Below are 14,749 nucleotides of genomic sequence, written 5' to 3'. Positions count from 1 at the left end.
AAGAAGCTTCTCAGCAAGAAGTAGCTGCATGTAAGAGCTCCCCATAAAGCTGGACTGACATCTTAAAGAAGATGGTCTTTGCATTCATCCTGCTTGCATGGCGATCGTTATGAAACTTCCCCTGCTTAAGGGCTAACATTAAGGCAATTTTTCTAACGACAAGTGGCCATTATCTGTCTAAATACGTGACAATTTGCTTTTCCAGAACCTAATTCTGAACATCGGACACAGGCTTCGTTTTGGTGGCATGCAAGAGACCGTATTTCTTCTTTTACAGAGGGATTGTGGCATGTTTTTAAAATCGATTCACAAATGTGAAAAACTGATCAAAAGCCAGAAAATTCAAATTTTACACATATTTTGAGATTTAAAATGTTTGATAGTTACAAACCCCTCTACAAAAAAAAAAGAAGAAGAAAAAGAAAACACTAAAATTGGAAAGTTTGGTGTATCTAAGTCACACTAAAGCACTGATTCTTGGATATAAGAGGGGAGAAAATTTAATTAATTTTATTTATCTAATATCACTCTAATTCATTTTTTCTTCCTGTCCCTTGTGTTGCAGTAACAAGTAAATTTCCCCACTTAAATAAAGTCTATGTCTTAAAAAAATCTGCACCTATGTGTATATAAATGCACATTTGGATTTTCTTTGCACTATTCTAAAAGGAGACAGAAGCAAAACAGCCACTAAATCTTAAAACTTCATCTTAATGAAAAGCAAAAAAATCAAAAGAACTGGAAAGTGAGGAAAGAAAATGTTCAAAGGAGAGTCAACAGATAACACAGCAATATGGTGAATATGTGCTTGCCTCAGCCAAAGTGTCTCAATTTACTGCGCTCTACTCTTTAAAAACAGTACCACAGTACACACAAGGGACATCACTGTGGAAGCGGTGTTAAAGGTGTCAGTCACAAACCCCGATCCTCCCCACTTACTTGTGTCTGAAGGGCGAGACAAACTGGCAGTACTGGCAGCTGTATTTGTCTTCTTTGCTGAACAGCGCCATGGCTGAGTGGCTCCTCTCATGGGACCTCAGGCCCTGCATGGACATGAAGACTCGATCGCACTGGGCGCACGGGTGACCCCCTGCTGCCAGCCGCTGCTTCAGCTGGCCCTCTGACACTACGGCCCTGGCTGCGGCCACCAAGGCCGCCGCCCTTCCTTCACCAGCGTCCGTCTCAGGATCCAGGTTCTCCACGGTAACAGCGACATCATCAGAATCTTTGGGCGTGGCTCCGGGTCTCTCCAGGCCGTCGACTTCGGTGGCTTCATCCCCCTCCATGTTGCCATTAGTTAGGCTCTCTGAAGGTAGGATCAGGGGGACCTCGCTGACTTCCTGCTGCAAAGCAAAGAGAGGAAAGGTCTCAGATGTTCAGCAACCTCTCAGTTCATGCTGATTTTTATCTGCCAACACCTTTTTTCATGTGGTTGCTGAATGCTGAAATGAAGAGATCGCTTTAATATAAATATCGCTTCAAGTCTAGCACCTACAGTTATTTTTTACTACATTATCTGCATACAGACGACAGTTAAGCAGCTGCCTAACACTTCTGCTTCCATCCATGTAGTCACTGTCAGTTAGGCCTCAGTTACAGTTTCTCACACTCTGCCTTTGACCCCCCCCCCTGTTTTTCTTTCCATCTCTCTGTGTTATCTGAAGATCAGCACTTTGGTTAACTTTAACTCTGACATAAAACTCTTCAGTGTGTTGGTTGAGAGAAACCGCACTTGGCTTATATTTAACAGGATATGACAGAAAAATTCCAGCCTATCCCCTCGCCTCATGCATCAAGTGTGATAACTGTAACCAACCATAAGCATTTATTCGAGGTGACTAATCGAGACAAATTTTTCTAAAAACAAAGATCTTGCAACCGTGCAGTTCTACCAACAATTACTGAAAGGAACTGGAAAAACATTTCTTTCCCCCCCTCCCTTCATCTGCCAGAGTGCAGGCTACTTGCAGCAGTCATCGCGAGCAGACAGACGATCACCATGACTTTTTTATTGCCTCAAGGAAACTCATTCTTTCTGTGGAAGGACCTGACCCTGCACTTTGTGAATCCATAAATAAGATGTGGCATCCACAGCCCCAGCCTTACCATCCAGTCCCTGAATGCACCGTCAGTCTGCTCTTCACGCTCCCCTCTGAGAAACCAGCGCTGTTCTCGAATTTAATTCCCATCTTTGAACCTATGACCTCGTTACCAAAACGAATACAGTGCTTTTTCACTGGATCACTCTCGTTGGTGGAAAACATGGCGTCTTAGACACATAAAGAGAGACCGAGTGTCTGATGGAAGATCCAGGCCTCCATTTGGGTGAGGCATTTGGTCCTTAGGCCTGTTCCCCTCACTGGCAGCCTCACTGGAATACTAATGTTCGAATGGTTACCCGCCACTGCCCTAAAAGTTATGGCTCACCACTCCAACCCCCCTGCTTCTCTACAGCAATGGGACAGCACTGCTTGTTTTCTCTCGGGGTAGCTGACAGACTGTCTACCCAGAAGCCTCTGTCAGTAATAAACAAAATGGGAAACAGAACCCCAGTCCAGTAAAACAGATCACTGCAGTGCTAGGAGGATGAGAGATGGAAAATAATACAGAAGCACAGGGGACCGGAAAAAAAATGTGCCTTTGAAATATAGTTAGGAGGATATTACCCTGATATCACATTAGCACAGTGGAATGAATTACATGTACTGTATATGTGGTCACGATTTATAAAAGGAAAAGTTTAAAAGAGTCATAACATCACAATAAATATGATGCTGCAGATATTTGATGTTTGGCTCATCATCTCTATCCCCTAAAGCACACTAATGCCCTGCTGCCCAATATGAGAACAATAAGAAGAAGGCAAGATAAATGTATATTCTTAATAGTAAAATAACTTGTTTAATATATTCGACAAACGACTTACTTCTATTGTTGCCGCACATTTTAAATAACGACTTATTTCATATAGGATATGGATAGTGAATATACACTATAGTATTTATTTGACGCAAGAAATATAACTATATATTATAAGCACTTGAAGAAGCTTTAAAAGCAGCTTCTCTTACCTTGACATGCCCCTCTTTGACCTCACCATACTGGACATGCTTCCTAAGGTGGTTGCAGATGGCTCGGAGGGTTGGGTGTATCTCTACACAGAAGTTACACCTGAATCCGATGGGAGTTTTATTTACAGGACTCTCCTGTGCACAGAAAAGGAAAGATTTTCTTTTTTAAATGTCCTATTTAATAATATATGACAAAAAATACACACCATTAAAGCACCATAACTACCTAATTTAACATGAGTTATGTTGGCTTGTGCACACCAGTCACACAAGCCAACATATCTGCCATTATTTTAGTATTGGTTTACAATTTTCACAAGAAAAATATTACCGTTCTATAATTTAACATGAAGTTAATATGAAACTAATTGGCAGATCATGAAATCACCCCATCATGCACAGTTAGCAGCTTGCAAATTGGCTCAATGAGCGAAAGATCTCTGGTTCAATCCTGGAAGGAGACACAAAATAGCGTCTTCTAAAGGTAGCTTCTTCTACCATTACTTTTACCGTTTACTGCCAATGAAGTGCAGGGGCAAAGCCACCCTTTAGCTTTAGCACAATGCCACAAATAGTTGTTTAAAAAAAAAAAAAAAACAGAAGGAAGCTTCCATCTTACAGGAAGATGAAGAACACATGTAGAGCATTGGTATGTGACTCTCATGTAAATCACAGTATGCCATCACACACATTAATGGTAGGTAGAGAATTCTATTACGCCTTAATTCTTTCTTTGATGAGATTTCGGGACGACTATGTTTGCTCACCTTCTCCTGTTTGCTCTCAGGCAGCTCTGTGGCTTTCTGCTTGCTGAGGAGCTGCCTCCTTCTCTCGTGCCTCATCGCCTTTTTCTGAAACTCCTCATTGTGCTTCAGGAGATGTTTAGCAAGAGCGGGGAGATCTAGGAACTTCAGCTCACAGTGAGAACAATGATATAAATCGGGATCCTCGTCCCAGAGACCAGGAGATACCACAAAGTCCCGCTTCAAGTCGTTGCAGTGGTGGTTGTTGTAGTGCATAGAGAGCAGCTCGCCAGTGCTAAAAGACAACCTGAAGCATTTCAGACACTTGAATGGCAGCCAGTCCACATCTCCATCCTGCTCAGGTTCGAGCGGGACCTCTATCACTTCCTTATCGTCCTCTGCTGATGCACTCGCGGCAGTCTTTTCGGGTTCTTTGGCATAAATGACAGTGAAGTAGCGGCCGAGTTTGCTCGAATGCTGCTTCTTGGGGAAGACACCCGGGTGGCGTTTAATGTAGTGTGAGACAATGCTCTTCCTGCTGAAGGCCTGGAAGGGACAAAGAGAGCACCTCCGTCTCTCCACAGCTAATCGCAAATCTTCGCTCATTTCTGAATTGTCCCCTTCTGTCGGCGGGGGTGCCATCACTTTGTTCACCTTTTCATTCATAGTCTTCGAAGCAGCCAGACAGTGGGTGTAATAGGCATCGATATCATGCCGCTTCTGGTAGTGTGCTGCCAGGCCTTTGCGTATGGGGTTTGTGTATGAGCACAGAGCACATTTGAAGACGTTATTTTTACCCTCCGGCTGAGCACGGACGTTGTTGTGCTTGATACGGTAGTGGCGAGCGATGCCCTTCCTGGTCGAGCAGAAGTATTTGCAGAGCTGACACTTGAACACAGCGTGTTTTTCTGTCTTATTGATGGGTAACTGAGAGAGGGCAAGGTCCAACTCACTGACCTCCTGGACTTTTGCTGCACTTGATATATGACTAGCGCTGCACTCACCTGCTAGCTCTGTTTCTTTACCAGAAGAAAAATGAGTCAGAGAAGGAGAGAACATGTCGGAAGCAGACTGATTGTGATATTTCTCATAATGGATTTTGAGTTTCTCCAGAGTCCCATGTGTATACGGGCACATTTTGCATCTGTACGCGCCGTAGCCCTGCCTTTGAGTTTTGAACTTGTCGTCCCCTTCGTGCAACTCTGTGATTTGCTCTATGTCGTCTGCAAAGTCTTCCGCTGTGACTTTGACCAACGGGTGTCTTTTCTGATAGTGGGTGAGGACTCCATGGATCCGGGAGTTCACATACGGACAGTGGCGACATTTATACACAGAACTGGGGTTGAGGTCTGCCTCCTGTGCAAAATCTGCAGCTTTCACTTTCATGCCTGGGTGCTTCTTTCCATAGTGGGTGAGGAGGCCATGCAGACTGTTGTACTCTGACAGACATACAGTACACTGATAAGGATTGTTAGAGATGGAAAGGCGTGGGTGGTGAGGCTGGGGATTGCTTTCTTGAGGTGGGGTGGCAATAACCAACGGGCCGTCATCTTCAACAGTCTGGCAATTCAGAGGCATCTGCTCTTTGGAAACCTGCTGTTGGGCTTTTTCAGTTGAGCCGTTTCCTTTGATTATATCCAAAAGCACGGATTCGTCCCCTTTGATAGCCCAGGGGTGGACTGCCTGATAGTGATTGGTGATGTCCCATATTGTGCAAGCCTCAAAGGCACAGTCCCTACACTTGTAATGTTTCGTCTCTGCATTGCCTCCCTGTTGGGTTGTCTCAGGCCCAGCCCACAGCTTGCTGGCCATGTATGTGTAATCAACATTATGCTCAGGGTGGCGTCTTTGGTAATGGAGCAACAGACCCTGGGGTTCAGCATGGGAGTAAATACACCACTCGCAGTGGTAGCCAGCCTCCAAGATACCATCTTGATAAGCCCAGTGTAAAATTGTCATGGCTGTGGCTTTCACAGTAGGGTGCTCTTTCTTTAGGTGCTTCTTCAGAGCATAGACGTAGGGAGATGTGTAGGAACAGTGCCTGCACTTCAGGGAACGAAGAGGTGTAGTGTTTTCAGGGTCTGGAGGAGCTGGGACAGCGGCAGACGAGGCGACGCTGGACTGAACCATCTGCGCTCGCTCACGTTGACTCCGGACGACTGCAGTGTGGCGGCGCACAAGGTCAGCGTTGGCCTTGGTCTCCCTGTGCTTTTTCTGATAGTGAATAAGCACGCCTTTTACAGTGCGGTTGCCGTAATCACAGTGCTGGCAAAAGAACAGCTCATCCTCGCCTTTCTCACCACTTCCGGGTTTGGGGCTCGAGTTATTAGATCCGTCGTGACCGTTATTTTGAAACTGCTTCATGAACTGCTTGGGTGCTGCAATCTGCAGCTCATCCATGAGCTTCATCAATCCAGGGGTAGGAGCGCCATGTTTGATGTATTTCGCTGTCACTTTCACCTCCGGGTGTCTTTTCTGATAATGGACCAAAACACCAACAACAGATCTGTTGCTGTACACGCAGTGCTTGCAGTAATACATTTCTTCATCTGATCCATAAACTGCTGCACTTGATTGTTTTGGAGTCGAAGACATGCTGGTGTTAAACGAAGAGTTGGCTACAGGCTGTGACTGATCCACTGAGATGACCTTCATGGTCTTCTGTATACGGAAATAAGACGCCTTTTGCTCTGGGTGTTTTTTCTGGTAGTGGACCAGAACAGAGTGCATATTGGGGCTTGCAAAGGAGCACACGTCACAATCGTAGACGACAACATTGCTGCCTTCTTTGAGAGGTTCTGGGTCAGCGCTAGCTTCAGGGGATTTGGAAACCGCTTTCTGCACCGGGCTTGAGGTGGACCTGGGCATCGAAGTGGGAGAGTTAAAATTTTTCGGTCCCGAATTGAGTATTTCCCTCAGAGTCTGTGATTCACTGCTTTTGTGGGACTGCTCTACAATATAGCTGGAAAAGATCATGGCGTTGTTGATTTTCACGGTGGGGTGCATTCTTTGGTAATGGGGCATTAGGCTCCTCACGTTAGGGCTCGTGTACGAACAAAACCGGCACATGTATAAGAGATGGGGCTGGTTGAAGTTGAGCACATTGCTTGCTTCAGGGTGGTGGTCCATGTAGTGTTGGTGCAGATCGTTGTAATTTGTGTATTCGATGTAGCACTCTAAGCAGCGGAAGACTGCACTCTGGTCTTCAGGGTCCAGGATGTACTTAAAACTAAACTTGATGTAAGGGTGCATCCTCTGGTAATGGGTGCTGACGCTACGAGCCGACTTGTTGTGGTAATCACAGTGTTTGCAGTAGAAGCGTGTAATTCCAGGATCCTCTGAATATTCCATGTTCTCTTGGATAGCACTGTCACTGGCATCAGCGGAGATATTTTCACTATCGTCCGAGAGAGTCAGCGATATGGGGATGTTTCTAGGCTTGGATCTAGGGTTGCTTTTTCTTTTCCCTATTCTGCTGCCCTCATTAGAGCTGGCAGAGTCTCTTGCATAAAGCTGCTGTGTGTTGTAAGCAAAGACAGAGTTGTTTTCATTGTTTCTCCCCTCATCAGCGCTGGCATGATTTTCTCCCGCGTCTTCATCATCCATGTCATCCAGATTAATGACTGTGTCCTGTTGGCTTTGGCTTATCTTGCTCTGAAGGTTACTGGCAATTTCATCAATTCTGGTTCTCTTTTTGACTGAGGACAAATCCAAAGGCAAGTCATTAATGGACTTCCTGGCTCTTTTCCCTGTTACTAAGGGCTTTTTGGTGGCAAGCCCTAAAATGGGGGTCTGGGTTTTTTGTAGGAAGATTGGAGAAGCATCCACTTCAGAGTCTGGCTGGTCAGACAGCTGGGCTTCAAAGACAGTGGAGTCGAGGTCATCACAGTAGGAATGCTTATGCTGCTGGTGGACCCTCAGACCTTTCAGGGTGGTGGTGGAGAAGCTGCAGAGGGTGCAGCGGTGAGGGTTCTGCTGGTCATTTGGTGTGCTGGTTGTCTTTTTCCCATTGACTTTAGAACTCACGTTACCCTCATTAACTGGCTCTGCTGCGCTGTCATTCTGAGGTCCTGGGCTATCACTTGTCAGGTCCAAGGTTTCTAAATCTGAAAAATTGTGGCTCTGTTTGTGCGTGCCTAGTTTCAGAGGGCTGGTGCAAATAAATGGGCACTCATCGCATTTGTACACCGTGGCTTTTCCAGAGAGGTGAATATTTTCAATGTGGCGGGAGATGCTCCGCCTGTGCATGGTGAGGAAGGAGCAGAATGGGCACTGAAATCGGTTCATGTACTTTCTGAAGGGAATTCCTTTAGTTTCCAATAATTTATTATCTTCATCTGTTAATAGCTGCTTTGCATCTGCGGACAGGGTTCCAGTGTAGCTGGGATCGTCCATATCACCCAGCTCTTCGTCGTCGTCATCGTCCTCTAAGCTGCTCCTCGAGTCTTCCTCATTGAGTAGGTTGGTGTCCATAGCTATCGCACTGTTGGGGACATCGGATGATGCAAACCTCTTGGATAGGATAGAAGAACCTGTGCTGTTGGGTGTAACTGCACTTATCTGTGCATATTGAAAGGATGAGATCTCTGAGGTGGACTTCTCCCCGGTGTTTTCTGGTGTTTTTGCTACAGACTCCTCCTTTCCGCTAACATTAGCACGGGAAGAGGAGGGAGAATCCGGTTTGGGGGAGCTTGCACTTGCCTGCTCTTCCACCTCCGCAATGCAGGAAACTATCTTGACCTTGTCACTGTGCTCCTTCACCACATGATTGGTCCAGCTGTCCTTCTGGTTGGTCTGATAGTCACACCACTCGCAGGCAAAAGTTCCCTTCATGAGCTCAGTAGCAGAGTCCGATTTCTCACCGCTTTCATTGCACTCCGGGGGATCTCCAGCACTATCCGAAGGAACTTTGTTGTGATACATTAGTTGGTGTTTCATTATCCGTGCTTTCCGTGGGGACTTATATGTGCAATACTGACAGGAATACACTTTTGAATGGTCACTGTGCATTATGACAGTGTAGCTGGGCTGCTTTGCAGTCTTTGAGGAGACACTTGCATCCGAATCTGGCTCTATGACATTATGCACCTTTTTGGTGTGGTTTCTTAAGAAAGACTTTGATCTGAAGTAACGGACACAGAACTTGCACTGATAAAACTGCAGATGAGTTTCAGCTGTTGGCTTTTGTGATGTTTGGTTGGGACTGTCAGTAGAGTTGGGGCCTAAAAAGAAAGAAAAAGAGAAAGATTATTAGACACATGCTGGAAAATAGTAAATTATTTTGTTGTAATTTCTTTCCCTTTCTGTCGTTTCTGCTGATAAAGTCCATCCACAACTCTTTACATTACCCAACTTTGTAAAATGTATGATCACCTTACTTTGTAGACTTCTTTATAACAGACACAGACATGATCCTAACCCTCAACAAAACAACAGCAACATCTAAATGAATGTGGTAGGCATACTCATTCCAGATTTAGGAGGCGTATAATCCTTGTCATCTTTATCATCATAGTCCTCTTCTTCCTCCTCGTCTTCATCTTCATCTTTCAGGGAATCAGACTCATCTGCATCTGCAGGCTGCAGAAAAACAGTGTGCACTTCCTGTATGTGAGTCTTCAAGTCGTCGTATGACTCGGCTCGGAAGTCACAGCCATCACATTGCAACACCTCCATTATTAAAACTGGGGAGAACTCCCTGGAAAATCAGGGAAACCTGCAAAACACAAAAAGAGAAAATCATGAGGACACAGAACCTTTTTTAAGAAAAGCCAAAGTAATATAAAACAATCGAGCTGACACTTTCACACGTGAGGTCAGGGCCCGAATTTTGTCAGACTCAGAGAAAGTATATACAGAGAGAGTCCAGGCCTAGACTTCAGGGCTGTCATCACCCTGTTCAGTGCATTAAACATGCTGTTCCATAAAAAATGAGCTCAGTGATGATCTGATATGATTATCAGTGATGATTACTGCTCCGTGAGCAAAGAATAATCAGGTGCAGGAAGGTACACACACCTTCACCAAATAACAACACTATGAAAGAAAAAAAAAGAGAGAACAGATGCTTATGTGTCTCAGCTCAAAAGATATGCTCCAAATGCAAACCCTAATTTCGTAGCTTAAAGAACTCAGGCTAATAGAACCTCCTTAACATTTTCACCTGTTATACTGTGAGGGGAAATGTATTGGATAAAGTGCCGCCCTTTGAATACACCTTTCAGGACTGCTTTGAAATGACACAATTAAAGGACCAAAATCGATCGAAATGCCACCGAATTATTATTTTTTAAAAAGCAAAAAAACTGCAATAAAACAAGTACAGATAACAAAAAACAAACCGCAAAAAAGACCCCCCCCAAAAAAAGAAACAACAACCCAAAACCCCACAAGAAACAAAGAAATAAAAAAAGAATTAATCTGTTCTCCTTTTGATAAAAAACCCGCACGGATCAAGCGCCATAAATTCACATACAAATATTATCTATCGCTAAAATGACAGGAGATGACACAAAGCCAACAAAACATGACACAGAGGCAAATCAGCAGTCGCCGATGTTATTCTGAATACTAAGAAGGTTCCTTTTTTTTCTTTTTTTTGCATAGCATCATTCCAAGAACAATGGAGGGACTGAGGAGGGATTATGGGCTGATTTGTCCCATTTTTATTACCTTGGGATAAGCAACAGCTGGAGAGCAGCTCCACAGCTCAGTATTTAGAGCAGACTATTCCATCAGATTGTATCAACTGCTCTGAAATAAGATTGAATGAATCAACTAAGAAATGATGGCTTTATGTCTTTGGGCTTCTCTGCAGTTTGGACATAGCCAGTAAAATGAAAGCTGACGGCGTGGCTGTTATTTCAAATCTCTGTCATTGTGGCTCTCTGATCACCAGCAGTGATTCCCCCCCCCCCTCAAAGCTAAAAAAAAAACAAACATGTAGCTGGCATTGGTTTTTGAAAAGATGGTTAAAAGGGCAAAGTTTACAGCCTTTATTCTAGAATTAAAACACATTCAATCTGATTTTTTCTCCTGAACGCGGCAAATTAAATGACACCAAAGTTTTTCTCTAACATGTTACATTTTTTAGGATGAGCTTCATAGTGGGTTCATCTTTTCAGTAAATGTAACTCTAATATGTGAGCTATATGGTGTTATGGTCCACATAACCCCAGACAATCTGAGATTCTTTTTTAATATACAAGTATGGTTCATTCCATAAATGCCTGAATACTGTGGGCAGAATAGGTTAAAACTGAGGTTTACTACCAGAATAAGTATGCTTGGTGTTTGAAAAGGCAGCAATTGATTTAACAAAAAAAAAAAAGGCTGTGTGTCAGCACACGTAGAAGGGAAAAACGGAAGAATTCGTCCATGAACTACTTCTGCTTTCATAAAACACAAGCTGAAGCTTTTGTCCTTTAACATGATTGCAAAATCTGTGGAGCAGATCTTAACATGAAACATCTCAGAACCTGAAATGAAAAAGAAAGGATTTCTAAAATCAAAAGACAGAAAACTTGTGACAAAACTGAGAAACTGAGATAAACGGTCTGTTTATCTCGGTGAGCAAATAAAAGCAAACTATGCCACAAATCGACGGTTAAGAGATTACATTACTTTGGTACTAAATCAGCACCTCTGTGGCCCGATTTCAACAGGAACTGTATAATTTGAATTTACCTAAGCTGACATCTTTGGCAAGTTTCCCAACCAAACTGCTTGTGTCCAAGGACAGGGCACAAAAAAAAAAAACACACACAACCAACAAATGTCTAACAAGTATGGATGAGTAAGGTTGTGGTGTGGGAGTCTTTAGGTTTGTTCAACACAACCGGCATGCAGCCGTTTCACAGAACAAGACACACCCTGCTGTGCAAACAGCAGCTCCTCATGCTGTTTCTGTATTTCAGGATGATTACACCTTCAAACCAAAAAGAGTTTCATGAAAACTACCTGGAACATTTCAGGATGGATTAAAGCACCTCTGAAAGCACAGGTGGCCCTTCCTCACTGCCTGCTTGATGAAGTGCGATGAGTTCCCTTTGTTTTTCTACAGCACTGCATGTCCGCAGGAGGGATAAAAAAATAATTTAAAAAAGACTAAAACAACAATGAAAAAAAAGAAAAGAAAAAACACACACACACACGGGAAGTTGTGCACACAAGTGGTATGTACACAAATGAACACCAAACACAAACACACTTTACATACACTGCACGCCACTTCTGCTCAAATCTGTTAAAAGTGGAAGAGGTAAGAAGCCCCAGACTGTAACAACATTGCTCTTTTGCACAATTTATAATTTTTTTTCCTGTCTTTATTGTACAACTTTGCAGTTTAATAATGACGAATGACAAGTGACATTCCCCACACTACTCCCTGGCTCGATTCACAAATGGACGTCAGGGTTACAATGGACTGCATGCCCGTGTCTGGCATCCCAGGAAGATGACTTTGGTATGCATTGAGTTAAATGTAACCCTTTCAGTCTTACCAACGGAAACACATTTTCAAGCTGAAAATCAAGCCTCTTTTCCAAGACCCACTTCTTTGCCATGACTATTCATTTGTTTTCTATTAGGCGACGGCCAAAATGTTTTGAATATATTCAAAGAAGATTAATGATTCACACTTCCAGTGTGACCCTTGTTGATCCCTTGTTGTTTTAATAAAAAAAATAAATAAAAGAAAATAGTCTACACTGCACTGTTCTTGGATGTCTGGAATATGACTAAATCCTATCTTACTGCTGTACTTTTTGTCATTGAAAGAAATAAAAATATATGACTGGCACAAAATAAATAGTATCCCATAAACCTAAAGCCTTGAATCTAAAAATTTTTAAAGCAAAAAAACAATATAAAAACAAATAGACTAGTAAAATATTAATCTGCTTAGGCCTGTTCATTTGAATGCTGCAGTGCATTAAATGTCTACAACACAACTAAATTAGACCAAGAACACCACAGTTGAAATTTGTGGGCGTGGGTCTGGAACAGATGACTAAACACCGAAATCAGGTCATGTCAACTAGCGATGTACTTTGGAAAAAAACCAAGACAAGTGCTGTTAACCAAGTATTTAGAACAACGTGAATTTAAAAAATAAAGCACAGTCGAATCACCAGATGGAAAAACCATTCATGGACGCTTCATCTGAAAGTAGATATCGGCAGCCAGAGATGAGACATCCGAAGCAACATTAGTAGCCTACAAATGATCGCTAAACGCTCCACGATGTGAAACCATAGAACATCAAAAAACAGACCTGTCTTTCAGGTCTTAAATGTTACGGCAAAGCAGAAGCTCCTTAAACCTGCTTTATTAACAGCCACTAGGGGGCGATACACATGGTTACATAAAGACATCCAGTTCTATGTCTGACTGTAAACCTGCTCTTACAGACTTTATAGACTCAGTCTCTCATTTCAAGTCATACAGATTTTTTTTTCTTACAAAAAGTTCATATTATATTAAGATGTATCAAAGCCTTCATTGCACAGGCATTATTGCATGCAACTACCTGAAAAGTACCAGTTGCGAGAAAAAGTAGCACTCACGAAGGCCAACAGACTGGTCAGTGACCCTCTGATAACCTGGATACTAGGGACCAATGGGCACAATTAGTGGTCAGTGGTTGCTGGCAGTGGTAATATTAAGTTGGTTCACAAAGAGGTATACGAAACCACACCGCAAACCTCTACACAATTGCTTTGGTAGCAGGTTGCACCAGTTGCCTGTGCGGAAGATGCAGATTTTCTTGCCAGCCAGTTGCAAAGGTCGCGCCAAGTGGAAACGTGAAGAGTACAACGCAAATCAGAGATGGAAGCTGTACGCTATCAAAGTAAAAGTTGCGCCTTTTGAAATGTTTTAGCAGTAAGGTACAGCTTTTACCTTGAAGGTGAATTTTCTGTGAAACTTATAAGCAAGTGTTTGCAGACAAGTCTGCATCTTCCATACAAACTACCTGCAATCACAGCACTGGTTACCATCTCTATGGTTTATAAGACGTTAGCCAACAAGGAAGCAGTTTTACATTCAGGCCTGCCCGCTACATCCATCTTGTATACAGTGTGTGTATGGAACTGAGAGGGAAATAAAAAGCAATACACAATCACCCTATATTAACCTGTGTTAAGTGGAGAATTACACTTATTTTAGGAAAGTTCCCAAAACCATTTGTTGCTATTGGTTTTTTCACCCCCCATTCATGAGTTCAATTCTGAATCAACAACAACAACTGGAAAAATAAATAAATAAATGAATAAAACGGAAAAAAAATATATACACTAGTTTAAAGTATTTTAAGTGAAGAAAAAAAAAATACTTCCAGTGTAACTGAACTACTAGAAGAAAAAAATTAATTATACTTATTCTACTTATATTTATTATGTCAGGTTTACGTTGGATAGCTATCTGTGAAATGTAGTTTCAGTAACACTATCATTTTCAGTCCCCCCACTCTCACTCCCACTGCAATTCAAATGAGATCCAGCCAGAGACAGTTGGGAATCCTACCGTGCTTCCCACACCCAACTGACCAGCCAGTGGAGCGCTCCACGAGAGCCAGCCAAACTGCCAGTATGTCCCTGAGCAACCAGGGGAGCCATTGTTGTTCAGGGTCAGGTTACAACTTCACCACGTGGCCCCACCCTGCTCTCTTGGCAGTTCACTGCTGTTTTGAACAAAGTTGTCTCCTAATGAAGGGTTCCTTGACATGGATATCAAGAGAATCCCGTTGGAGAAGGAGGGGAGAGAGATGGCCAGGGAGGAGAGTGGGAGAGAAATAAAAACAACCCTTGTACACAACCAGCATTTGCCTCAGAGTTCAGTGTGTCTTTTCAGGCAGTCAGTCCCTGCACAACACCAAGTTAATGGGTGAGATTGTGTAACTGCTTTCATCTAGTCAGCTGAGGCTCTAACAGACAG

General features: G+C 43.1%; 1 protein-coding gene across 5 annotated transcripts in view; it reads right to left on the bottom strand.

Moving 5' to 3' along the window:
• Nucleotides 1–14,749, bottom strand: part of znf462 (zinc finger protein 462) — a 55,341-nt gene that overhangs the window by 18,970 nt on the left and 21,622 nt on the right. For 4 of the 5 annotated variants that reach the window (XM_084935378.1, XM_084935380.1, XM_084935381.1 and 1 more), the window contains exons 2-5: nucleotides 9,280–9,530; nucleotides 3,839–9,036; nucleotides 3,072–3,206; nucleotides 940–1,343 (exon numbers count right to left, since the gene is read on the bottom strand). In XM_084935378.1, coding sequence (XP_084791504.1) covers nucleotides 940–1,343; nucleotides 3,072–3,206; nucleotides 3,839–9,036; nucleotides 9,280–9,490 — 5,948 coding nt within the window. In that variant the 5' untranslated portion in view covers nucleotides 9,491–9,530. The remainder of the gene's footprint in view (nucleotides 1–939; nucleotides 1,344–3,071; nucleotides 3,207–3,838; nucleotides 9,037–9,279; nucleotides 9,531–14,749) is intronic. The other variant, XM_084935382.1, reaches the window with a different exon arrangement.

This window comes from Perissodus microlepis, chromosome 7, assembly GCF_051167445.1.
Source record: "Perissodus microlepis isolate ML-2025 ecotype Zambia chromosome 7, ASM5116744v1, whole genome shotgun sequence".
Lineage (NCBI taxonomy): Eukaryota > Metazoa > Chordata > Actinopteri > Cichliformes > Cichlidae > Perissodus > Perissodus microlepis.
This window is presented reverse-complemented; position numbering and strand designations above follow the sequence as displayed.